We start from the raw sequence: 27,122 nt of genomic DNA on the forward strand, positions 1-27,122 counted from the left end.
TTACTCCCCATGTGATAGATCCAGCCCTTCAGTTAGTAACATCTAGCGGACCACAGTGTGCTGAGGAATTGGCACAGATAGACCAAGGTGAAGGATGAAATCCCTGCACATTAAGTATTCTATCGTGGAATATTGCTGGCTTGCAAACAAAGACTAGTTCTTCCGATTGGTCTAATTTCATAGAGTTCTATGATGTTATTGTCTTTCAGGAGACTTGGTCTCTTAGTACGATCTTTCGGCCAGGATATTTGGCATTTGGTAAGCCAGCAATAGCGAGTACTAAAGGCCGACCATCAGGTGGATTAACCACTTGGGTAAAACAACAGGCGGGTTACCAGGCAGAAGAATTAGAGATTGATAATCTGGATATTCAGGTCATTAAAATAAAATCTGAGTTTAAACCCGAGTTCATATTGATAAATGTCTATGCTAGAGGGTTGGTGGGTGGAAGGGCATCACCGACCGTCTCTTGCCTGGACGTATATATTAAATCCTTAAAGGGGTCATGTAATTGGATTATTGCGGGGGATTTCAACTGCACGTTTGAGACACTTGGCTTAGAAGATGGGAGCCTTACCTCTGATGAGGATGCTATTTGGGGTGTTCCGTCTTTGATGCTCGCCCCTATTAAGAAATGGACAGAAGCTGTCCCACAGTTAAAAAGTGTAACACTGGAGAGGGGGCTTCGGGCTGCAAATGGAAGATCTATATCTGATAGTAAAGGCAATCACACTTATTCTAACGGGCTAAGAAGCAGTAGGGTTGATTACTTTCTTATTAAATTAGATTTCTGGCAAAGGATGAGGGACATGGAGGTCCTGAAAAGACCAGAGAGGGATCATGATCCCCTGATATTGACATTAGAGGCAAAGTATTGTATGCCCCATAGGGGTAGTACAGATATCGCAACAGCAGACGTAATTAAGTCTCATGACTCCCGACGGCTAAAATGGGTACGGGTTTTCGAGGGTGAAGGCATCATGACCCAGATTAAGTCAACACTTACAGTCCTCTCGCAACTTGACCATAATGAGGCCACTCTTTCAGCCCTTACAATAGCCCATGAGGCTTTTTTGCCAAGCTGAGATCCTTTTTTATAAAACCAAAAAAAAAAGAACTAATGTGTACCCTATCTATAAATCAGCGAAATGGTATGCTAGGACTTGTAGGATAGTATACAGGGATTTATCTAAAGCCATAAGGGCAGGTTCAATGCAGGAGGTAAGGAAACTAAGATCTGAATATAAGGCAACCCAACAATGGGCAAAGAAGGCCTTTGATGAAAATAGATGGAGGGATCTGTTAGACGCTAGTAATGGGAAAAACTGGTGTCGATTTTGGCAGTTAATCAAGTGGGGAAGTGATAATGCCGGTCCGATACCAGTTAACAATGTCCCCCCTGAAGCCTGGGTTGCACATTATCAGACCCAATTTTCATCGCTTATAAAAAGTATTGGGCAGTACCAATGTGCAGTCTTGGAGTCAGTTTTAACATTTACCCAAGCGGAAATTGAGCGCGCTCTTGATGGGATAGCTGTAGGTAGGGCCCCGGGTCCAGATTGCTTCCCGGCGGACTTATTTAAATCTGACTGGGAGAAATGGCTCAAATATATTTTTATTTTTGCGAATGGACTGGCCAGAGGTGCCCCCATCCCGGAATCCTGGCACGGGGATGAAGTTATCGCGATATATAAAAAGGGGGATCGCGCCAGCCCAATGAACTATCGGCCCATAAGTCTCATTGACACCATGCAAAAGCTGGTGGCTAGATTAGTGCTAGGTAGGGTAAATAGATGGATTGATGATAATGAAATTTTATCCACCTATCAAGCAGGATTTCGTTCCCATGTTAGCACTATTGATCAAGTTTTTAGATTCATGTTAATATATTGGAATACAGTGATCTTAGCAGGGGGGACCCTCTACGCAGCATTTATAGATCTTAAATCTGCATTTGATTTAGTCCCCCGCAACAAGCTGTGGGACAGTCTTAATGAAGTAGGGATGCCCGCTGAGATCTTATCATTTATTATAAAATTACACGAATCTACTTACGCCCAAGTCCGATGGGGTCAACAGGGTGAGGTAACTGAACGTTTTTCTGTGGGTAAGGGAGTTCGGCAAGGGAGTGTTCTTGCCCCTACCCTTTTCTCGTTATTCATAAATAATGTTTTCCCATATTTTACTGAATATCCTACGGACGCTCCTACTCTTGCTGGATCGAGGGTCCCTCTCCTAATGTCTGCAGACTACACTTTAATCTTGTCTAAGACACAAGTTGGTCTGCAAAGAGCCCTTGATAGATTTAGTCTCTTCTGTAATGACCCTGACCTTGTAGTAAATGTTGACAAGACGAAGTTCATGGTCTTACACAAATATAAGATAGTGAAAGCTAGAGTAGAAATGAACGATACACCCCTGGAACAAACTGACTCCTTCACATACCTGGGCGTTACCATGGGCAAAAGAATGAATTGAAAGCCGCAGATGGACCTGTTAGTATTAAGGCATAATCAATTAGCAGGGGCCCTTTTAAAAGAACACCGGCTATCAAAAACTAAACCCGTTGCTCCGGTTCTAACTATATATCAAGGGAAGGTTAGAGCTTCAATAATTTATGGAGCGGAACTCTGGGGCTTCGAAAATATAGTTCCATTAGCTCCAAGCTCAGAACAAGTTTCTGAGGACATTGACCGGCCTTCCTCAATCGACACCACTCAGACCCTTACTTTTAGATCTGGGTTGCATTCCCTTTGAGGAGGCTGCGGGTTTTGGACCTCTTGCCTACTGGCGCAGACTATGGACCACCCCGGAGTTAGCCCCTTATGCGCAAGCTGTTAAGTATATTAGAGAAGTTGATAAATCTAATAAAATCACATGGTTACTAAAGATTAAGGCTACTCTATTGGATATGGGCCTCAACCATTTATGGGAGGACCCAGTAGGGAATTCTTTCCCCTCTAAAACTGATTTCAAAGCCTCATATAGGGATATGGTTTGTCATAAGTCTCTTTCCTTGGTGAATGGTGCTTCACTAACAAGTCTCTTTATGGACTATAAAATCGAATACAGGGTAGAGGCTTATTGGGATACCATTATGAGCCCTGGTGATAGGAAGCTCTATCACCAATTTAGAGTGGGCACTCTCCCCCTAAAATCTTTTACGAAAAGGTGGGGGATTGAGTATGAGACAAAATGTCATATTTGCCCATGTGAGGAAGAGACTTTACCGCATGTCCTGTTTGTGTGCCCTGCATATAAGGGCCCTCGTCGTAAATGGCTCTAGCCGGTTTGTGTCAAAATGGGAACAAGATCTTGTCAAACGGCTCTGCGTATCTTGAAAACAGATACCAGTGAAGTCATAGTTATTGCTATGGCCAAATTTTGGAGTTGGGCGTGGGCACTTAGAAGGAATAGTTTGCATGGTACTATGTAACTCGATTTTATTGAGTGTTACAGTGTTTCTTTTCTGTTTTTTAGTTTTTTTTGTTGTTTTTTTTTAGCTTATAAGAATGAAGCATCAAACTAAATCTTGTGTAATTATAGATAACATTTTCTTATCATGGATTTTATCTCATTTAGAGGAAAGGGTGCTTTTAATTATTTATAACTTGATATGTGTCTATAATTTTAATGGAAATTTACTATGAGAAGTTTCTTAATACTTTTTTCAAAAAAAAAAAAGCTATCCTTTTTAATCAAATTGTACTGTTAATATGTCTTTTATGATTGCTTATGATCGAATAAAGACAAATTGAATCGATATAGAGTCCTTTAAATGTTGTTCTTATCTTGTCACATTTGCTGTGCATTTAAAAACTGAGATCAAATGTCATTTGCGGTCTTCCGAGGGTGCTTGTTTACTTTTCTTTCTCTGACTTCAAAGTGAGAGGATTTCTGTGACAATCTTGCTGGATACTGGGAGTAGGAAAGAGTTTTTAGGTCTCACCTAGCGTCGCAGCGCATGCGCTGCTCGCTCTGCGAAATCTATTGTCGTCGGGTTGCTTTGGAAGTGAGGCTTTTTGGTGACTGCTTTGTCTCCCTTAGACCCCACCCACCCGGACTGGACTCGTCGTCTGTTGCTCGTCATAGGCGCTGCTTTTTGGTGACTGCTTTGTCTCCCTTAGACCCCACCCACCCGGACTGGACTCGTCGTCTGTTGCTCGTCATAGGCGCTGCATCTAGTGACTGACACCAACCCCGTAAGCTTCCCCAGCACACGAGGAAGAGACATAACACCACTTGATTCAACGTGGGTTAAGTAGAAGGGCTGCTGCTCTGAGCTACCCTTGCAAATGGCCTTACAGCGGCCCCCCATGTCACCCTATTCATATGGGTTGGATTCAGAGCACAACCACCCACTGACAGAACCCCACCCTAGAGAAACAGCTCACTCTCCAGAACCAAATCACAAGCACGAGCCAGGGGCTGATGACTACTCCTTGCACCAGGGAAGATGCCCAACGAGACAAATCAGACAAGCGCAGACGTGTCTGCTGACATCACGTGCCAAGAAGCCACGTAGGATGGCGCTATGTGGAAAAATATATCAAATAACTTGATATTATCATCTAACATCCATCTCGGCCAGAAATCAGTGCGTGCCTCGGAATGCCTCCCCGCCAGAAGAGCTACTGTAGAATTTTGCGCCTGGGAGACTTACAGAATCGAGAGAAATCAAACTGGTAATGACGAAAATGACTCCAAATTGTGATAAACTCGGCGGAGGTTTTACAGAACATTTTTGGTTAAGAGCGAGATTATATAAAAGACCTCGGAATAGCGTGGAATTGCACGCTGCTCACTTTGTAAGAAATATGCTAAATTCTTTGGTATTAATACAACCGTTGTTCGCGTCCTTGGCCTGCTCTGTATTCATAGCAGCCTCTGATTATGGTATTGTACTGTAAGTGCATTTATATAGCTCCCACTATCACAGACGAGGCGCTAAAAGTAGGACAGCCTCTGGTGTAAGTGAGAATTGGCCCAGACAGAGGGCACTTCGGCTCAGGGGTTTAGGTATCAATGGTGCAGGAGGTGCAGTTGCACTGGGACCCAGGGGTCTCAGTTGACCACTGTACTCCGCTTATACCTGTCTTTTAACTGCCAATCCAGGGAATGTGGGGGCATTTTCCTTCTTGCACAATGGCCGGTGTCAGCCTTGTTACGCCACTGCCTTTACCACGTCATTACCTGCATGTATATTCTTGTGTTTTTTAACGCCACCCTCTGTGCTTTCACTTATGCAATGAAGCTGTCCAGCAGCGGCAGCCCTTCTACACGTACCTGACGGGTGAGTGGGGCGAAGGGGGGCAGATGGAATTGTGACTCGATGGGCATATTATATTTTTTCTCACTAAGGAAAGTCTGTGTATTTCTGTCACTTCCGCAGTATTCGATGTCTTTCTATCTCCGTTCTTGAGAGAAATTCGATATATTGTTTTTATTTATTTTTACTTCCATGATGCTCCGATCTTTGCCCCTTCTGCCATCTTCCTGTTCCTTCACTAGTTTTATAGTGACGGAATCTTGCCCTGTTCGAATGGAATGACCCTTTCTGAAAGGTCAGTGTGACTGAAAAGTAATCATGCCCTCAGGAGCGTTCTCAGGACCTCCATGATGGCATCACACTCCACTGATGTATTGATCTAACCCTAATGGGCAGAGGCAGTGTAGTGCCACAAAATGCTCTTGTAGTTCCCAGGGAGGGACACGGCTACTTCTAGAGTCATGCTGACGAGCGTGGGCAGGCCAAGAAACACTAATTTTTTCCAGACATTTCCATGCACTGTTCTGTTTGTTAACTCTTCTATATCTATTACGTGTTGAGTGCAGTGCATGTATAAAAAATCGTCCATTGCTTATTGCCAATTTCAGAGGGAACTCATTTACACTCTAAGGCTCAAAATATCCACATACTCTTTCCTTGTTTGTCTTTGCTCTTCTTTTTTCTTCTCTTACTACTTAAATTCTCTCTCTCTTTTTCTCTTCCCTGTCTTTTGCTCCCTGTCACATTTCCTCCTTCCCGTCTATTGTCACTTGTTCATCCTTTCTCTTGTGGTCATGGATGTGCAGGCTTTGATGTGCTCTTCTCCAATATCAGGCCTTCCCCTTTCATGATCTTTTTTGCACTGTTGTCTCTTGCACCCTTCAGTGTTGCCCAGCATCCATGTGTACTGTTTATTGCTCCTTCTTTTGTATTGTTACACCCTCGCGTCTTGATCTCTTCTCTTCTAGTCTTCTCTCTGCTGTCTTTCCTGCCCCGCCAATTTCTTCCTTTCTTTCCCCCTGCTCAAGCTCCCCTTTCCCTTATTGTTGACCCCTGTTCTTTTCTCTCCCTAGTCCCCTTTTTGGTGCATCTTGCTCTCCCACCTTCTTTATCTCGCCCATCATCAACCCCTTGCCTATTTCTGCATCTTTCTCTCCCTGTCTCGTGTTCTCTCACTGGTGTTCTTTGCCTGAAAGGTCAGAGCTGGAATTCTCTCACCTCCCCTCTGTTGACTCTTGTCCATTTAAATGAGGGATGTCCTAGGCAGGTCCAGGAGGACCGAAATCATGTCAGACTTTAAACAAGCATTTGCAATGCAGTAGGTCTCGCATTTACGCAAATTTAAACTATTGGCATTGTAAATGACAATATGTTTTATTTATGTTTCAAAAACCAAAACCTAAATAAAAGGCATTGTCATTTATAATGCCAATAGCTCAGACTAGCGTAAATGTGAAACCTGTTGCATTGCAAATGCTTGTTTCTCTAGCAAACAACAACATTTAAATGAACTGTGTACGTATTACAGAATATATCAGAATTAAGAACCCAAATGTAGCAAATCTTTTGTTATTTCTGAAGCGTGTTGTAAACAAATACTTTAATATGATTTTAAAAAAACATTACACTAGGTGATGCAATTTCCACACTTTTTCATTTGTGCACTGTATAGTTATATCAGTAAAACTGTATGTCTGTGCAAATGTACTAGTCATTTCAACTAAAAATGTGTTGTCTGTAATGGCAGTACGCTACCATCCCATGCATACCACACTCTACGCCACTCCACTCTAATCTGTAGGACTCCACACCGCTGCACTCTACTCTGTACCGCTCCACTTTACACCACTCCACATCATTGCACTTTGCAGCTGTCCACTCTAAGCCATTCACGCTATGCCTCTCTACTCTACCCTGTATCACTCTACTCTATGCCAATGTACTCTTCGCCACTTTATTGTACACCACTGCACTCTACACCACTCAAGTCTAGGCCACACCAATCTACTCTGCACAACTCCACTCTATGCCACTCTGCAACACTGCACTCTACGCCACTGCACTTTATTCTGTAGCACTCAACTCTATGCATCTGTACGCTATGTCAATCCAGTGTACACCACTGAAATCTACTCTGCACCACTGCTGCCTATGCCACTGCACTCTACACCACTTTATACCATTACACTCTATGCCACACTATACATCTGCACTCTACTCTGCAACACTCCACTTTACACCACTACACTCTACTCTGAAACACTCTACTCTACTCTAAGCCAATGTACTCTACTCCACTCTGCACCACTCCACTCTGTGCCACGCCGCTCTACTCTTAACCACTGCAATCTATGCCAATACACTCTACACAACTGCACTCTATACCACTGTACTCTACTCTGCATCACTGCACTCTATGCCTCTGCTCTCTAAGACACTCTATTCCACTGCACTCTGACACTCTAATCTACAACACTGTACTCCCCATCACTGAACTATATGCCACTTTACTCTGCACTACTCCACTCTACTATAATCCACTCTATGCCACTGCACTCTATGTCACTATACTATACTCTGCACCACACTGTCCTACTCTACTCTACATACACCACTGTACGCCACTGCACTCTGTCACTTGACTCTACTTTGCAGTCTTCGCCACTGCACTCTATACCACTCAACTCTATTCTGTGCCACTGCCATTTGCATGACAACTCTACGCAACTCCACTCTGCACCACTCTATGCCACTACACTCTGCTCCACTCTACTCTATGCCACTTCACTCTGCACCACTCCACTGTACTCTGCTATGCACCACTCTAATCTATGCCACTCCATTCTGCGATGCTGTATTGTTTGCCGATGAAGCCATTTTAATCTACGACACTCCACATGACTCTCCTCTATGTCACTAACGTTTAGCCATGTTGAACAGCAGCCTTGCTGGTGTACAACATGACTAAAACACATTGGCAAAGTTAATAGCTCTTGCAAAGGTAAGACCTATTGGCTTGCCTGAGCATAGGATGCATCTCACTAATATCAGTTTAACACCCAAATATAGCAATAAGCAACAGAAAGGTGACCAGTCAACCTTTACGAATGGCCTTCCACTGCGTGGCAAAATGTGTCGCTGCATTTTTTGTAACTTTTGAACCGTTTTGGCAAATCCATAACTATGTGAAAAACGCAGCGGCATCACAGTCGAATAATTTCATTCATCCTGTCCTTAAACAAACTGTTTTATTCAAAATTGGTCTTTCTTTGGTAAGGAGTAGAAAGTTGAAATCTAAAATGTTCAGTTTATCAAGGGGAATTATTTACAAATGTTGAAAGTGTAGGGACAGTTGTGAAAAGCAAACGATCCCAAAAGTTGCAACTGTGCACTGAGTTATCAGATGATTCAACATCAGAAGAATGCAATGCTTATGTATTCCTAATGCATTCTGGTAGTTGTCGTTTGTATTTCTGTTAATGAAAATAGTGACCTAAACTACCAAATTACAATAAATCTTAAAAGCGAAGTCCACAACTAAAGGATTTTGATATTGGTGTCTTTGGCCCATCTAGAATCTTTACTTCTAAGAACTGGATAAAAACCAATTGCCTGAATCTAAACTGGAGTGGCATCCGAGGATGCTTGTTTCCGGTCCAGGGAGGTCCTGGCTTGGACTGTTCCCATGAGGCACAGGGTCAAGGCTGTTTGCATACGGCCAGGTCTAAACTGGGGTGGCATGCTGAGCAAAAGAATGATGGATTTAACCCAGACCTTGTGACTGGGGGTGAATGTTTTGATTTGTTCTGCATTCCATCCATCAATTGTGTGTCTTTTGCTTTCTCCCCCTAGGTGCACCGGGTATGCCCAGACGTGGGTCCTGGGCTCACTGTGCCACTGGATTCAAGCTATCCTGGCTGATGAGGGGTGAAACCCCGAAACCGGTCTTAGGATGCTTGTTTTCGGTCCAGGGAGGACCTGGCTTGGCAGCTCGAGCTGGACGGTTCCCATGAGGCACAGGGTCAAGACTGATTTGCATATGGCCAGGTCTAAACTGGGGTTGCATGGTGAGCAAATGAATGATGGATTTAACCCAGATCTCTTGCCTGGGGGTGAATGTTTTGTTCTGCATTCCGTCCATCGATTGTGTGTCTTTTGAATCTCAACATAGGCAAAAAGATAATAGTACTCTTCAGTGGGGATACATTGCCATGGAACTCCTCCTGGTGGCAAGCAGATCTCAGTCCCTCCCTCTGCTTATCTTCCCAAGCCAAGAAACTAGACAGAATAGCTGACAACCAGCTTGCAAGATCAGCCAAGTAAATGCAGTTGCCGTCTCCTGTTTCCACTCCCTAAACATTCTCAAGAAGATCTTCAAATGGCTCCCAATCAACATTTGCAGAATCTTCACCCAAGTTTTCATCACTAGCAAGCTGGACTACAGCAACATACTCTAAGTTGGTATCAATGCCCAACTGACCAGAAGATTTCAGACTCTCCAAAACGCAGTGACCACACTCATTCTCAGGCTCCTTCTCTATAAACACACACACGTCACCCTGCACTTCAAAGATCTTCACTAGCTCCTCATACACAAACACACACTCGTCCAACTCCTTACACATACTTTCAAAGTTCTACACAACCTAGGCCCCACCAACACACACCGACCAGACACCTCTGCTTGGCTGAACTCCTGCTCACATACATCCCCAGCACACGCAGAGCCAGAACTGGTGGTTGTGTGTTCTCTTATGTCACTCCCTAAGCCTGGTATGACCTATCCCATCACATAAGATTCGTCTCATCAGTACATGAGCTACACAAGAAACGGAAGACTTGCCTCTTTCCTAGGACACACAGCAGTCCATCATGCCTCCCCTTTTCAGCACGAGAATACCCTCCTGGGCAAGTTGTGCTCCCTACAAGTACACATCAAATAACATAAGTAATTCATAAGATTAGCTGGGACAGGTGATTTATTTTGATTGCTGTTTTCTCTGAATCTTCAATAGGAGAATGCATCCTTTGAAGGCGGGCGCACCTCACCCATGGCCCTACCTGATTCGATTGATGTGCTAACCAAATTGTTTCTGATGTAATGGTCTGTATTTTGTGAATTCTGCTATCATTTTTACATTGCTGAACGTGCACAGAGTCCCAAAACTCTTCTACTCCCTGCAACATAAAAATAACATGCTCCTAAAACTCAAATAAAGGAATAAGCAGTGGCCCAAAGCAGGAGACTTTCACATAAGCGGGTTGGTATGTTATTCTACCTGAATTACATCATACCTTTCAAATAAACCTGAAAATAAAGGAGAAGAAGGGGGTGGGTGCTTGGTAGAGAGATGGCAAAAAATCGTAAAGAAGACGTCAAGGAGGAGGACTTCATTTCCCATCATCCACCTGCACAGGAAGTGACATCATTGGATCTCCCTTCAGCACAGGAAGTGACATAACTGGTTTCTGGCACTCGGCACTCTTCCCCCCTCCCAGGACCTACTTAATGGCAGCTGCAGCGGCCAGGTGCAGCGAACTTGTTGCTCATGTGCCGAAGGCAAGCCCGTCTGTGCCCATTCAAGCCTGCCCTGCTCCCAGTGCCAGGAACACTGGTTCTCTCCCTATCCAGTCATGCTTCTCCTTGCTTTCAACCCTGCGCGCTGCTCGCTGCTCTGTTGCCATGCCACATGACATGGAATCATGCACATTAACCTCATGCAAGTTCTCATGTACCCTTTACATACCCCAGAGCCACCACTCCCATGCCAAAAGCACTAAGCACCCCATTCGCTCACACTCACACCAACCACCCACCCACTAACGTTCACATATACCAAACACGACCTACACAATACACCACAGTCTCATGCATGCTCATCAACACCTGCTCGCTCACCAAACACGCCACAGAGATATGGGGCCTACTGCACCACCATGCTCCAGACCTGCTATTCCCCCCAAAACATGGCTAAACCCAACGTCTGCACCAGACATCGCTACAGTCATCCCTGCTGACTACAAGATTAGCAGGAAAGACCTTTAGCCCAAGCTGAAGGTGGAGATGCCTTAATACCATCAGCTGCACCACCTACAAGGCCAACCCCCAGCTACATGGAACTCCTCATGTTCGCGATATGCATCACAGCCAACTTCTCCATGGGCAGAACCCTCATTTACAGACCACCAGGTCACTGCACCAATTTTACCAGCGACATCACGGTCTTCATCGCAGCCTTAATCATCAACCCCTTCATCTTCATCCTCCTCAGAGACCTTCATTTTCACCTAGAAGACTGCAGTGACCCAAACTCTACAGCCTTTCTAGCAAACCTTACAAACCCAGTACGTTACGGAGCTCACCCACACCAACGGACACCTACTAGCCGCGATTTTCACCTTAATCAGCATAATCACAGTTGACAAGCCAGCAACTATGACCTGGGCATACCAGGCCCTCATCAGTTTCAGCATACCCATCCCGCACCACCACAGACCTACAACCACCAAAAACACAGCTGGAAAAAGCATCACAGAAGAGAAATGGGCGTCCGCCCTCTCCGTGCACTGGCCCAAGCACACCAGCAACTTCCCAAAAGCTATCAAGAACCTCAGCAGCTGGATGTGCATGCATCAAGATCCTAGTTTCCCTCAAACGCAAAACACAACCCAATGGCAAGACCTGGACCACAGGCCAGTTGGTTCACAGAGAAACTCAGGCTGATGAAACGCCACTGCAAGCAACTGGTGCGAAAATGGAGAGCAAGTCAAGACACCACAGATAAAGACATCTTCAAATCATCCTGACGCTATCACCAGCAGATAAGTGCAGAGCTCTTGCAGATAATATTGGCACGGTGCTAACAGCAGCAAGGAAATCTTCGCCATCATCAAAGATTTTACTGCGCCTGCTGCCTCCAAAGACATCACCCCCTAACAAGACCTGTGTAGCAAGCTCTCAGAATTCTTCTGTAACAAAATCACCTCAGTATACAGCATCTCCGACCCTCAACTGGATCCCCCATACCATTGAACTCAACTTCCCATCACTGCCAAAGAACAAACCCTGAAATCGTGACCTGCCATCAACACCATCGAAATCGCTGCCACCATGAAGGCCATCCACTCGGGGGTGGTCTTTTCTGACACTTGCCCTACCACACCTTCCCCAAAGGACTCCTACTAATTAGTGAAGCACTAACACCCATCCTCAATGCCTCCTTTAACTCAGCCACATTCCTAGACACCTGGAAAGTTGCCACTGTCGTTCCCCTGCTCGAGAAACCATCCGCGGACCCAGGCACAATTTCCAACTATAGACACAATTCCCTCATACCATACCCAGCAAAAGCCTTAGAGAAACTAATCAACCGACCCTTCACCGGTCACCTCGGCCACCACCGGCTCCTCAATGCTACACAGTGCATATTCAGGCCCAACCACAGTACAGAAACAGCACGCATCGCTGCTACAGATGACATCTGCTTGATTCTTGACAGAGCAGACATGGCAGTCCCCATTCTCCTGAACCTCTCCCCAGCACTTGACAAGATCTCACACCCATCCTCATCAGGTGTCTGTACAAGATTGCTATCTAAGTACCCACTATCCGCTGGATCTATTCCTTCTTAACGGATAGAAAACAAGCTGTTAACCCGGCATCAAACTCATTTGTGGATTGACTCAAGTTTCATCGTTCAGCCCCACCTTATTCAATATATACATGATCCCTCTGACCAATGTCAAGCATGGACATGACATGCAACTCATATTCTCCCTCTTGGATTAGACCCCAAAACAAGAAACAAGTTTACGGCTTGCATGACCAAAGACGCTAAATGGTTGAATGCCAGCTGTCTCAAGCTCAACATTGATAAGACAAAACTACTGATCTTTGGAAAGAACATCTCACCGTAGGACTTTGGTAGCGGCTGAACTCGGACCTAGAAACCTCAGAATAATCATTCACAGCAAGTTGGACGTGACTGCACAAGTCCAAACCATCACTGCATCCTGCTTCCACTCCCTGAACATGCTGAGGAAGATCTTCAAATGGACCTGAAGCAACACTAGAAAAATTGTCACTCAAGCCCTAGTCAGCAGCAAGTTGGACTGCAAGAACACCCTCTACGCCAGTGTCACCATGCAACTCACTAGAAGACTACAAATCATCTAGAACTAGCCAGCAAGACTCACCCTCAACCTCCCACACACAACTTACATTACACCACACTGCAGTGGGCTCCACTGGCTCCTAAAACACAAACACGTTAATTTCAAACTTCTCATACACACCTTAAAGGCACAACTTAGTCCCCACCTAACTGAACAGCTGCATTTCCTTACACAACCAGAACTGACAACCCAGAAACTTCCACCCTGCAGGACTTCTACTCACGAAATCTCACACATACATAGAACCAGGCATCAGGAGGACGAACATTCTCTTACATCGTTCCTAAAGTGTGTAATGGCCTCCTACTCCACACCAGAGCTTCCTCCTCTCTTCTTGAAATCTGGAAAAAGCTGAAGACCTGATTTTCAATCAACCAACCTACCATAGGCAGGGCTAGGTACACACACTCCTGCTCAGCACCAGGATACCCTTGTGGGTGATAGTGTGCTTTACAAATACATATAACATAACAAAATGTGCTACTTTACTTCACTTAATTTGACTTTTCATGTCACATAATTTAGTCAACCTTCCCTCATCAGCCGGTCCTCCCCTGCAGCTTCAGTCCAGTAAACCTGGCTATATTCTGACAAACCCCAGTACATCCTGCTTCAGATACTACTGGCCCAAACAAGCATACAAATTGTAAGGGGTGTTCTACAAAATCAATCAATAATATAAGGGAACGTCAACATACAAAAGGCACTACAATGTCCTTCCGTGTTGCCCTGCTGAGCTGAGTGCAGCACATCAGTGGAAGGGTAATTCAGCTCAAGGTGAGAGAGGTAAAGGTGGAGCTGAATTTTATGGCAAGACCGGAGGCTCCAATTATGCTTTCTTATCTTGCCTTTTTATTCAATAGCAGCCAAGATAAGTATCAGAACTACAGTTCCCAGGGGCTCAGGGAGAAAAAACTGGCCAATGGGGACGTAGCAAACATAAAACCTAAGTCCAATCACAGTAACTGTAACAATAAACGTCATAACTGACTGCGCAGCTTCCTCTTTTCTTGCTGCTCGCAGTCAGATAAGTGCCCTTTTTTCTTTGCTCGCTGCATATTTGTTATGTATTCATAGTATATATATAATTTATTTGTTGCTTTGTTTACATATTGTCTCCCGGTGTCACACACGCTCGCGCGCGCTATTTGCCGGTTTGCAATCCAACGCGCCTTCGCGCTCTCTTACTTTTTCCCCCTCTGGGTCTCCCGGTGGTGCTGCCCATCGCACGCTCACCGTTTGGCCTCGCGCTCTTTCCCGTATCGGCGCCTTCGCCTCACAGAGTGTCCCTCGCTCAGCGCTTCGAGTTTGGCATTGCGCAGGCCTTCCCTGCTCCTTTCTTCTCGCTCTCTATAACGCGAGTGCTCCGGTTTCCCTGTACACGCCCCTGGGAGGTTGCTACTGCTTGACTCCTCCCTCTTGGCTCCACATTAACCCCTGACTACCTCTAGGTTGGCAATTATGAGCTCTGACAGCTCCCCTGCACAAGACCAGGCTTCTCAGGAAGGCGAAGCCTTCAAGCACGATTTAAATAAATTTATAAATACCTCTGTGGAAAATGCTGTGGAGTCCTCAATGAAACGCGTGTCCAAGGGCATGCAAAACACGATGTTAAGTCTGTTGTCCAAAGCCTTGGCCCAGTCTGCGGGGGATAGCAGACCAAAAAAGGTGGTTTCCTCTGCTTTAAATTCTGCGTCATCATTGATTAGCGAGGTTTCCTCGCATTTGATTGAGGACAAAGTGCCTCCCAGGCCTCCTTGCAAGGAGGGGTCTATAGGTACCCAGGGTAAACGCAAGCATAAATCCAAACATGCAGAGGCTCCTAAAAAATTAGTGATATCCACCATTTTGGACACCGACACAGACTTGGACGACGCAGATGATTTGTTTGACGTGTTTGACGTCTCTGATTTCCCCCCCTTCCAAAAAGCTTAAATCGGATTCCTTTTCCTTTGAACCAGTTTTCGACTCCGACGGAGTCCCTATGTTCGACCCCTCTTCTATCAGGCACCCCAATTCTACCGAATGGGCTCCTGCTTTTCATGTGGGGGAGTACATTTCTGCCAGACTGCGCCTCCCTCTGGAATCTGCTGTCAGATCACGACTGAAGTCGGAATGTCCTAAGCCTTCTTTACCAGAGAAAGTTACTATGGTTCCTTCTATTGATCAGCCCTTGCTTACGTTCTTTTCAAAATTTGGCAAAGATCCCCGTAAAGGTGTCGACAAAGCTTGGTCCACGTGCCAGGACAAACTCCTTGACGTGGTGGGTCCCCTGGCACGCATTTTTGACCTTGCGGAATCCTCCCGCTTAGACGGCTCTGACTTGTCGGCCGAGGAAATCTCCCTTTGGGTCCAGCGCGCCTTCTGTCTTCTGGGCAATGCTAATGCCGCCATCACGCATGAGCGGCGTAAAGGCCTCCTAATTAAATTGGACCCCAAATTGGCCAACCTCGCTCCGCAGGATCCAGGTTCCAAAGCTAATGGTCTTCTTTTCGGGGACACTCTAGTCAAGGACCTCAGCAGATTCGTGTCCACTTTCACGTCTCTGGACAAGGCGCAGCAATCCATAAAAAAGGTGTTTTCCCCCCGGGTTTTTGGACGGGCCGGCAGAGGCAGGGGTCGCTCTTCCGGCCGGTCCTTTCACAACCAAGGCTCCAGAGGTGCTTCCTCCAAGCAAGAATACAAACCCCAGTTTTACCCGCAACGCGGCAGAGGCTTCCGGGGTCGCGGACAGAAAAACTTCCGCAACAACAACAACTTCAATCAACAGGGTAAGTCCTCCCCCTGTGGGAGGTCGTTTAAAACTGTTTCTTTCCAAATGGCAGACAATCAGTGCAGATCCTTGGGTTCTAGACACGGTTCAAGGCTATCTTATAGAGCTTTATTCGCCGCCTTTTCAACCCACACTCCCGCGTCCCATGGTTTTCTCCCTCAACACGCAAGCTCTCATAGATTCGGAAATTCTTTCTCTTCTCCAAAAACAAGCCATCTCCATCGCCCCCTTCGATCCTTCCGGCTTCCTCAGCTTCATTTTCCTGGTTCAGAAAAAGAACAAAAAACTACGTCCCGTGATCAATCTCAAATTGTTCAACCAGTTTGTGGTATATCGTCACTTCAAAATGGAGACCATTCTCCATCTAAGAGATACTCTTCGACCAAATGACTGGATGGTCCGTCTGGACTTACAGGATGCCTACCTCACCGTGCCCATTCATCATTCGCACACCAAATTTCTTCAGTTTCAATGGTCGAACGTCACTTATCGCTTCACCTCCCTGCCTTTCGGTCTATCTTCAGCCCCCTGGTGTTTCACAAAACTCTTAAAACCGGTGGTGGCTTTTCTAAGATCCCTCGGGATCAGACTAATCATTTACTTAGACAACATCCTCCTCATGAGCTCGGACAAACAGCTCCTTCTCTCACATCTTCGCACCACACAGTCCCTACTTTTGGATCTGGGTTTCCTTCTCAACTCCGAAAAATCTATGCTCATTCCCTCCCAGACCATAGAATTCTTGGGTTTTCAAGTGGATTCTTCCACAGCATCTCTCCTTCTCCCTCAGTCAAAAGTCTCCACGATCAAGTCGGAGATTCGGTCTGTTCTTCGGTCCTCCCTCATCTCCCTTCGATCTCTGGCACGAATAGTCGGTCTTCTATCCGCGTCCATTCAGGCCATCTTCCCGGGGCCTCTTCATTACCGCGCTCTTCAGCGCTTAAAGATCAGACATCTTCGTCAGGGCTTGGCTTACTCCGATCTCATTTCCCTTGACCACGAAGCTCGAGATGAACTCCTTTGGTGGATAGACCATTTAGATGCGTGGAACGGCCGCGCTATCTTCACTACGGCCCCAGATCTTGTATTAGAATCAGATGCAAGCCTGTCGGGTTGGGGCGCCCGCTGTGGACAAATCTCGACTGGAGGTACATGGTCTCGAGAGGAGTCCAGATTGCACATCAATTGTTTAGAGATGCTTGCAGGTTCCTTTGCGATCCAAAGTCTTACCAAAAACATGGTACGATGTTCCACTCTTCTTCGCATGGACAACGTTTCTGCGGTCCGCTACATAAACCACCTCGGGGGGACCAAGTCCAAGCCTCTGGCAGAACTGGCAAAAAGTTTATGGGAATACTGTCTGATGAATCAACTGTCTCTGACGGCGGAATACCTGCCGGGGGACCTCAACGCGGTGGCAGACTGGTACTCTCGCCATCTTCGAGATTCCAGCGACTGGAAGCTCTTGCCATCCGTTTTCCTATCCCTTTCTCACAAATGGGGTCCTTTCTCGATAGACCTTTTTGCTTCACGCCTCAATTCTCAGTTACCCCGCATTTTCAGCTGGCGCCCAGATCCTTCTGCCCTAGCGACGGATGCTTTTCTGCAAGACTGGTCCCTTCATCTCAACTACGCATTTCCTCCTTTTCCCATGATCAGTCGGGTTCTCTCTCAGGTACGACGGCAGTCGACGTCCTTAATCCTGGTAGTCCCGTTCTGGCAGTCCCAGAGTTGGTTCCCGTCTCTGTTGGAAATGGCGGTGGACTTTCCTGTCCTTCTCCCGGAACGAGAAGACCTTCTACTCAACCTCCTGGGCCGTCCCCACGACCTGGTCCTGAACAACTCTCAGGTCTTGTCTGCTTGGAAGGTGTCCGGTCTTCCCCTGTTGACGTCCTCATTTCACAGGAGGCTTCTCTCTTTATCAGCAAAGCCTGGGCCCCTGGTACCTCAAAAGCATACAAATCCGCTTGGTCTCTTTGGACAAGCTGGTGTCTGGACCGGCATATCGATCCCCTTTCAGCCCCTTTGAACTTTGTAGTTAACTTTCTGGCCTCGGAAGCCAGCGCGGGTAAGTCATATAGGACCGTAAACCTGTACAGATCAGCCATTTCTCTTAACCATTCCCCTCTTGAAGGCAAACCTATCAGATCTCATCCCCTTATCTGTCGCCTGTTAAAAGGAGTTCGCTGTTCCAAACCTCCGTTGGCTAAGTATACTAACTTATGGGATGTTTCAGTTGTTCTTAAGTTATTTTCTGACTGGCCAGATAATGCTTCTCTTTCTTTAAAAATGTTGTCTGCAAAACTTACGATGCTGTTATGTCTTGTTTCCATCAAGCGTGTTTCTGATGTCAAGGCCTTGGATATTTCCGGCCGTCAGTTCTCTCCTACAGGTGTTCTGTTCCAGATTCACAGACGAACCAAAACTAATTTGAATTCTGTTTTTTACCCTTATTTTCCTTCTCACCCAAAACTCTGTGTTGGTCAATGTTTAAAGGCCTACGAACAAAGAACGGCTAACCTCAGAACGCCCTCCAATTCCCAGCTTCTCATTTCCTTCCGCAAACCTCATCTCCCCGTTTCCTCTGCTACCTTGGCCCGTTGGGTGCGCTGGGTTATGTCCCTGGCAGGCATTGACGTCTCCGTCTTCGGAGCTCATTCCACTAGGGGAGCCATGGCTTCTAAGGCCTTTTGGGCAGGCTCCCGACTCGAGGACATTCTGAGATCAGCTGATTGGTCTAATGATACTGTTTTTCGAATGTTTTATTGTAAACCTATTGACACTGTGGCTTCTTTAGTGGTTAATATGCTTTGAACAAGCATAATAGGAGCCTCCGGTCTTGCCATAAAATGTAGATTTTCCTAGTTATTATGACGGAAAGTCTTAATTTTATTAAAGACACGGAGGCGAGTATTATCCCACCTCTACACTACTAACATGTGTTCTCCCTCCCTTCAGCGAATCCAGCTCTGCCCCCGGCATCATCGTGATTATCCAGACAAGCATCGACAGCGGTCTTCTCCACCTCAGAGTTCCTCTGCTTTCACCCCGGAGTAACCGTCGCCGACGTCTACATCTCTCCAGTCCTGGTCTTCGTTGGCTCAAGAAGTTTGTTCATGGACCTTGGCCGTTTCCTTGGTGCTAGCTATTGTGCCACTATTTTCTGACTTTATCTGACCTGCGCAGTCAGTTATGACGTTTATTGTTACAGTTACTGTGATTGGACTTAGGTTTTATGTTTGCTACGTCCCCATTGGCCAGTTTTTTCTCCCTGAGTCCCTGGGAACTGTAGTTCTGATACTTATCTTGGCTGCTATTGAATAAAAAGGCAAGATAAGAAAGCATAATACTCGCCTCCGTGTCTTTAATAAAATTAAGACTTTCCGTCATAATAACTAGGAAAATCTACATTGTGGGTGGTAATATTCTTCCTACAAGAATTGTAAGAGAAGAAATGTCTAGAGACAAGGTACAATCAGGAATACATCACTGTAAGAAGTCAAGAAAGCATATTTAAATCCAGGTTTGGATAGGCGTATATAGGGCAATCAGGCAGTACCCAAATGGCTTCTCTGATAGGTCAGTGCGTGAGCTGCATATTTGGAAACTTATGGGCCAATGTTACGGTCTGGTTGACCAGTGTTTACTGTTGAGTTGTCTGCTGTTACCACAAACATTGGCTGTAGCAAGCACAAATACATGCTGTCTCCCATACCTTGCAAAACCCCTATACAGCTTGTCTTTACAAGTTCAAAATTGGTCCATGCTCTTAGCTACCTGATTCGCTACTTTTATTTGGTGCCCAGGCCTATTATCTGTACCAGTTCTACCTTGGTCAGATCTGCAATGTTGTCATGTAGGAACAAAAACAAAGCATTGCCGTCCAGAATTGGCAATGAGTTTGGAGCCTGTGTTAAATGTTGGTGGCTTTCCTCTAATTACCTGCTGTTTCATCTGGATCCTGCATTGTCCACAACTGTGCTGCAAATGTAAAGTGCAAGGCCCTGCACATGCACTTAAACTCTGTGGCAGGGAGTGATGGATTAAAAGTGTTTGCAATTGCCTGACTACAAGTAAATCCACAGCATTGTCAACACCACCATCAGCAGCATGATCAGGTGAGCCTGGCAGTATCCTCTGTTGCCTCATGGTACCTGTGCTTCTGACCATCGACACGGAACTCTTTACTCAGCACGGGAAACTTCTTTGTTGGGCTTGTGTGTAACCGCACACAAGTCCCTCTTCCGTGTTGAAGAAGTAGTGGCCATCTTGGTTAGCTAACTAACTGTATCCAAAGAAGTGATCCTCGTCCCTGTTGTGGAGGAGCAGCCATTTTGCACCTGAAGGCCAAAAGGTCAAAGAGAGGGAACAGAAGCACGTGTAGAATACACTGTTCATTAAGAAGTGATGGACGCGTAATACACCATTATCAAGGGGTCAAATAACTGTGTACAGGGTGATATCGACTGTGTACAAATATGTAGCAGCAACCCTGTTATTTGACAAATTGTACAAAATGAAGAAACAGTGTCAATAATCAACACACCGCATAGATGGTTGCTTCTCATTGGAAGGCCCATTACTGTGCATGAAAAACATGTTCATGGTTTGCACAAGGTGAGCCACGAATCACACACCCAATAGCAGATAACTGTGAAATGCTGATCAACACATTCATAGCGGCCATTAGTTGCTCAAACACAATTTACGTTTACAGATGTGGGTCACAACATCTAAGGGTCGCAAGCTTGCATGGTTTGCAAGATTGCACATTCAGTATGATTGGCTCACAGAGAAGGTTAGTGATGGAAGGTTAGTGATGGAAGAAGTGGGTATGGAATGCAGGGTTATTTCAAGCCCATCTGCGCTATTTTAGCACAATGGTGACAGAGGCGTGGAAGGTCTCTTCAGGACGTTTCTTTGGGATGACGTCACACGTACAAATGACTCAGTGCGTGCCTACAGACAATAATTGGCTCGCATTCCAACAAAGACTGAGAATGGCATACATGCACTACGGTTCCACCTGCCTGATCATAGGTGAGTCTATTGATGGTTATGCCCCCTGATCTTGCCAATTACTAATGTGCTTTGACCTTCACAGGATCAGCAATGGCAAGGTCATTCACCACTGGAGGGATGCTGCTCCATATCTTTCTGCAAGAAAATGTTTAAAAAACCTCTGGCACTTCATCAAATCCTTGCAGTTGGCCAGTTGGACGAGAAGGCTGTGGGAAATGTGACATAGATGAGATCAGGAGAGGCAGAGGGGCTGATGATTCACTGGAGGGGAGTAATCAGGAATCAAAAAACATTTTCTGCTGTCAACTTTCGGTTTTTAGAGTTGTAATACTTTGACCCTGGCCAGAAATATTGCAAACGTACCAACCAGGGAGTGTGATGATTTAAGGACTCATAAAATGAAGGGAAAAAAGGAACTTACACGAACACCCAAAGAAAGTTTTAAACGATGGATTTAGAATGCTACCTATATGTAGAGTCACCAAAACATTACCTTCTTATAGTGGGGGGGCCCTCTGACTACTGCTAACCTCAACATTTTTTATATACAGACAAGCGCACAATGTTTCATGTCACTTCCCTATTTAGATTACATTTTGTGGTCTTTATCCCAGGCGCCAGTTTCATTGCTGAAGCTTCCTTTGTTACTTGGTAGTACCGTAGGTCCTTGCCTGTGTCCCTGCCAGCACTGCAGAGCCGCCTGTTGCCTCTGTCATGTCATCTGTAGATTTAAATCCTTTTATCTCCATCATGGGAACAGGATTGTAGCAGTTTTTGATTAATACCTCTCACAAGGGAAGACTCTAAATCCTTTTGCTTCTTTTTATGCCAGCCACAAGGTTGAGCTGATTGGGAAAGTCTAAGAGAGAGCATGACTGGTTGTGATCTGCCTGGGATCAAGTCTCTTATTTCCATCAGTGGTAAGGGAGATGCCCAGGAGAATGGGATAGCCCAGGCTTTTACTCCTTAATAGTTAATGAACTTCACAGAAAAGCAAATGTAAGTTTGAGCAAAGCATTAGACATGTTGCAGCATACTAAATTCCATCAGTTATTTAAGAGAATATGTCCTTACATTCTGTATTTTTACTGTTTCAGATACATCTGTGAATATGCTTTTTACTGTTCTCTGTACTACGGAAGAGGAAGAGCAGCCTTTATCCATGTGCCACCATTAACGGAGTCCCTCACCGCAAGACATCTAGCTAAAACTCTACAAATGATAATCAAAGAGATGCTAAATCAGTGTGAGGTCACAGATTCAAGTAGTGTCAGCTGCCACGTTAAATAAAAACGTAAAACAGTGGTTGAGAAAATATGTAGTACAACACGTCCATCAACTTAAAGCACCACTCTTGTGATTAGATTGTGGAAAGGTTAAAAAATTCACAAAGTGCCACAGTTACCTCAATACCTCCTGACAACTTCATCATAAATAAATATCAACACAACTGGCTGCCTTAGTTAGAGCTAATGATGCTGTGCAAGGTTTGTACAATTGTCTGTGTGGCTAGCCAAAAATGTAATGTAGTTAACAATCTAATATTCTATTGAGGCTTTCAAACCATGCCAACCCTGGAAAAAAATACATTGCAAGTAGCAAAGTGGATATGATGAACCAAATGTCTTCATATGCTTCAATGAAAACTAAAGGAATATCTCACATACAGGTTGTGCAGAGATGGAGAGACCTCTCAGGAAATGTTCTAAAAAAATGTAAAGAAATGCCTCTTTTTGCATGATCACCCTCTAGGTTGTGGACTGATGCTGCTGGATCTTTGACTCAGAGTACTGAGTCCTGCTAACCATACCTTGGTGTCAGCGCTCTGACCCTTAAAATTCTACGTTTTATTGATTTATACCAAATTGGTATAGCTTTACATGCTTTTAAGTCTCTAGTATATGGTACCAGGAAGGTTAAAGTGTCTCCCAGGCTGCCACTGTAAACTGGGTGAGCAGTTTTAAACTGCTAACTTGACTTTGCCATTTAAACCAATGACAAAGCCCAAACCTCCCTTTTAATATATGTCAACCCTACAGCATATCTATCGAGTACTAAGGCTGGGTGCTGCATGTTAAAAAGTAGGACATGTATTTTTCTCTCTCCTAACAGTGAAAACCCCAGATTGTCGTTTTCCCTGTGGAAAGGCTAGTTGCCCAATTTTCTAGCTAGTACGGGGTTACATGCTGACAACTTGGGTATGCTAACTTCTGACCGGGACTACTAAAGTTGATATGTCAAGGTATCAAAATAATCGCTACACTAAAGCTGCCTTGATGCCCAAGTCGAATTTAATGTAGCTTTTAAAGAAATGCAACTTTTAGAAAGTTGCCACTCTGTTACCCAAGTTTTCCGGTGGCCATTCACAGATGCTGGCCATCAGCCAGCCGTCTGCCTTCCTGGGAAGAGGTGTGAGTGACTCCCAGGAAAGGGAACAATACAGCCTGCCATTGGAAGAGGTGTCAGCTCTCCATGGCAGGAAGCCACACAGGGTGTGAGCCCAAAAGGTGAGCTTCAAAGGGGAGGCCACCTTTGTAGTGCCAATGGTGGATACACACGAGAGAGGCTGCTCTTTTGTTCAGGAGACGGGTTGGCGTCGGGGTCAGAGAGGGAAGACCAGTTGCCTAACCGGTCTTTCCATGGGTGTGTAGGTCACATGTAACCACACCTCTAGGGTGGGCTACCAAGCTCCACACACAGAGTGGGCAGAATAGTGCACTCTGGGATAGCTAGATGCCCCACATTGCAGAAAGTCATCAGCAGGCGGGAAAGGATCTGGTAGCCCATTGGCTAGTGACCTCTGCATCCATCAAGGGCACTTTCTGGGCATAAATATGGCAGCCAGACCGCAGTTCATGTTTGGAATAGAGAGAGGACCGAAGGAGGACTGCCATGCTGTTCCTTGGACCTGACAAGAGAGGCTGCAACAACATTTGGACTGCACCGCCTGATCTTTGGGCTGGCAAAGAGAGTACTAGCCTGTGGATCCTGGCTTGTGGAAACGTCACTCCCGAACCCCAAACAGAACAGGTGAACTCCAAGAGTCAGTTGGCTGGCTTCCTGTTACAGCACCAGGGCTAAAAAAGCTGAGGAAGCCCGTTCTGGCCATTTAGTAGCCACAATCGAATCGTGTGATCGCCACTGACCGCTGACGTGCAGCTAGGGACATCAAGTCCCAACTCTTAAAAGTTGCACCCAAGTCTGCTGGACCTGGGAAAGTCGTTGGAGTGCAGTTTGGTCGCCCGAGACAGACACTCTCCAAAGGGACCCACTGGTTTCATTGTGACCAGAGACCAGTAGTCCAGTGGCAACTGGACTTCTGCTGGACCAAAATGGAGTTTGAAGGACATCAACCCCTGAAGCCAAAGTTAGCCCACCTGGACTGCGTTGTAGTCTCAAAAATCTCCCATGTCGACTGCACTGCATATTCAGCATCTTCAGCATTCTGTATCCCTTGCATTAGGACCACTCCATTGAAGTCTAATGTGGTTTGACCATCGAGCCTGGAACTGGACTTGAGACTACCTTACAACTCCTTATTGGCCCCCTGGCCTTCCTCCCTGCAGAGATGGTTGACCAAGGCGGACTCAAATTGCCAAACATGACTTTATAAAAGTTTTTCAAAGTTTCCAAACTTTTCGCTTACTAATGTTTGTAGGAATTTTGTGTGCAAATCATTGATTTATTGTTTACCTAAAATCTTTATCTCTGGAACCCTGCTGTCGGTTTTGTTCATTTTGGTGTCTAAAAATTCATAAAAATAAGATCCATTTTCATAAATTGGATTTAGATTTCTTTTGTGTTGTGTGACTTTATTTTGTTGTTTTGGCACTTCTAAATGCTTTACACTTGTTTCTTTGTTTAAGTCTTGCTGCTCCAAGCAACAGATACCCATGGCTGAGCTAAAGGTTTTACAAACAAGCCTGACCAGACCCAAGTCAGTATTGTGAGTGTATTATATAGGGAGATGTCACAACCACACCATGCAATACACCATACTCGTCAAAAAAAGGAACAAAGACAGATTTCCAGGATTAAGTGAAAATATGAAAGGGCACTGTGTAAAAAGTATTTTGTCTACCTTGACCTTACAAAATACAGTTTATGGAATAGCATGCCTGCAGCTCACCCACTCCCAATACATGTGATCGCTATAAGAAAAGCATTTTCTAGGCATTTCCTTTCAAACTACCTCTGGCCAGAAGTGCATAAAACAGTTAAGGAGTCTCCGAACTAGGAAATAAGGGTGTTGCTTCTCATTAAAATGATGTTTCACACTGTTTTGCTGTGATAGGAAGCACTTTAATTGTTATCCTGGATCACAAACATCTAACATAGCTCCTAGAATGCTGAAACTTTGCCCAGTAGTTACAAAAACAGTGACCGTGTGATTCAATTCCATGATTATTAATGTATTGAATATGGATAGTCTGGCCCTCCTGGTACTCTGCTGGACACCCAGATCAACAATGGCACTCACCATCAAATACACCACCAAATATAATTTGCAAAAATGCACCAAGGTGCCTGATTCAATGAGAAAGGTTGTGAAATAAATCTTTACAGTGCAAAAAATAGAGAATTAATTTTTTTCGTAAAAATCAATAACAATTCCTGGCCACTGCATTTATAAATTAGAATTCCTGGCCGTGCTAAAGATGCCAATGTAGGAAGACTAGCTGTAATCTATAAAATATCACTACGAATAACACAAATTCAAAACCTCACCACAGACAGCAGGGAATACTTGATGCTAAGATGTCACCCCAATCCAACTATAACTTATTCCCTCTTCTTAATATATAGACCGCCATGCAGCAATACCAACTTTAACAATGTCTTAAGAGGTATAGTTTAAGAGGTACAGTAACCAACACCGACCTGGACCACCCAAACCTATATATTCTAGAAGATCTCGACATGTGGTTTGACAAGAGGAATCTAACCACAGCTATCACAACAAGCCTTGAAGCCTTCAACAAATAACTTCTGGCCCAACGCACTGTACAGGACACACTCTACATGTCATGTTTGCACCCTTAGGACAAGCCACAGTTACACACAACTCCCCCATAGCTGGAGCGACCACATCATTGCTTTCAAGTTCAACACACCTATCAGCAGCAACCTTTCAATGACACCAAAAACCAACAACAGTCATACAGACAATTGACAAAAACTACACATCCACCACTCATCTTGAAAGAACCACAATAAACATGCGGCCAAAAGACATACATTCCTTCTACTACTGGATCTCCACTGCACTGGACAAACAGATACCAACAAAAACCACATCCATGGTTGATCCCTAAAAGAACTCTACATGGATTAATGACAACATCAAAAGAATGAAAACTCAAGTCAACATTCTACAACGCAAGGGGGGGCGTGGTGTGACTGGCCAAGATGGCGGACTCTCATCACTAGAGCTCGGAGCCATCGGCCCTACCATCCACCATAATTCAGCCACTGGGCCCAGCCTCATTGTAGATCATCATTGCTGGGTTTTCCCTGCCACGGCAGCTAGATGGCTGTCCCACCCCGGGCGCTGAGCTGACACAGGCGAGGCAGTGGCCCTGCGGAGGATGTCTCATTGTTCCTTGGGCTGCTGTGAAGGAACGGAAAAGTACCCATCACCAACTGGGCCTGCAGATCCCAGCGATGACTCTCGCTGACCACATCAGCACTCAGATCGGAGCCTGATGACACCAGAGCCGCGGCAGCAGAAATGACCCGAGGCCCCCAAGAGCCACGCCGTCAATTACCTGGAGACAGGAGCGGCCAGCAGGAGGAAGCGTTCTTTCTCGCAAAAGGGAGTTTCACCTCGTGACCCTCATCTAAATTGTAGGGCTATACTCCTGACACAGGATCCAATCTGGA

At 45.4% G+C, this 27,122-nt stretch overlaps 1 protein-coding gene across 3 annotated transcripts in view; it reads left to right on the forward strand.

Moving 5' to 3' along the window:
• Positions 1-25,027, forward strand: part of PGPEP1L (pyroglutamyl-peptidase I like) — a 319,258-nt gene extending 294,231 nt beyond the window's left edge. The window contains exon 7 of one of the 3 annotated variants that reach the window (XR_014978843.1): positions 22,337-22,444. Coding sequence is in view for 2 of the 3 variants with exons in the window: in XM_085644510.1 (XP_085500636.1) it covers positions 22,337-22,529 (193 nt within the window). In the remaining variant the exon portion in view is untranslated. Of the gene's footprint in view, positions 1-19,175; positions 19,390-22,336 lie in introns of those variants that run through there. The other 2 variants (XM_085644510.1, XM_085644511.1) reach the window with 2 other exon arrangements.
• Positions 25,028-27,122: the final 2,095 nt, after the last annotated feature.

This window comes from Triturus cristatus, chromosome 3_1 (genome assembly GCF_964204655.1).
Source record: "Triturus cristatus chromosome 3_1, aTriCri1.1, whole genome shotgun sequence".
In the NCBI taxonomy this organism is placed as follows: Eukaryota; Metazoa; Chordata; class Amphibia; order Caudata; family Salamandridae; genus Triturus; species Triturus cristatus.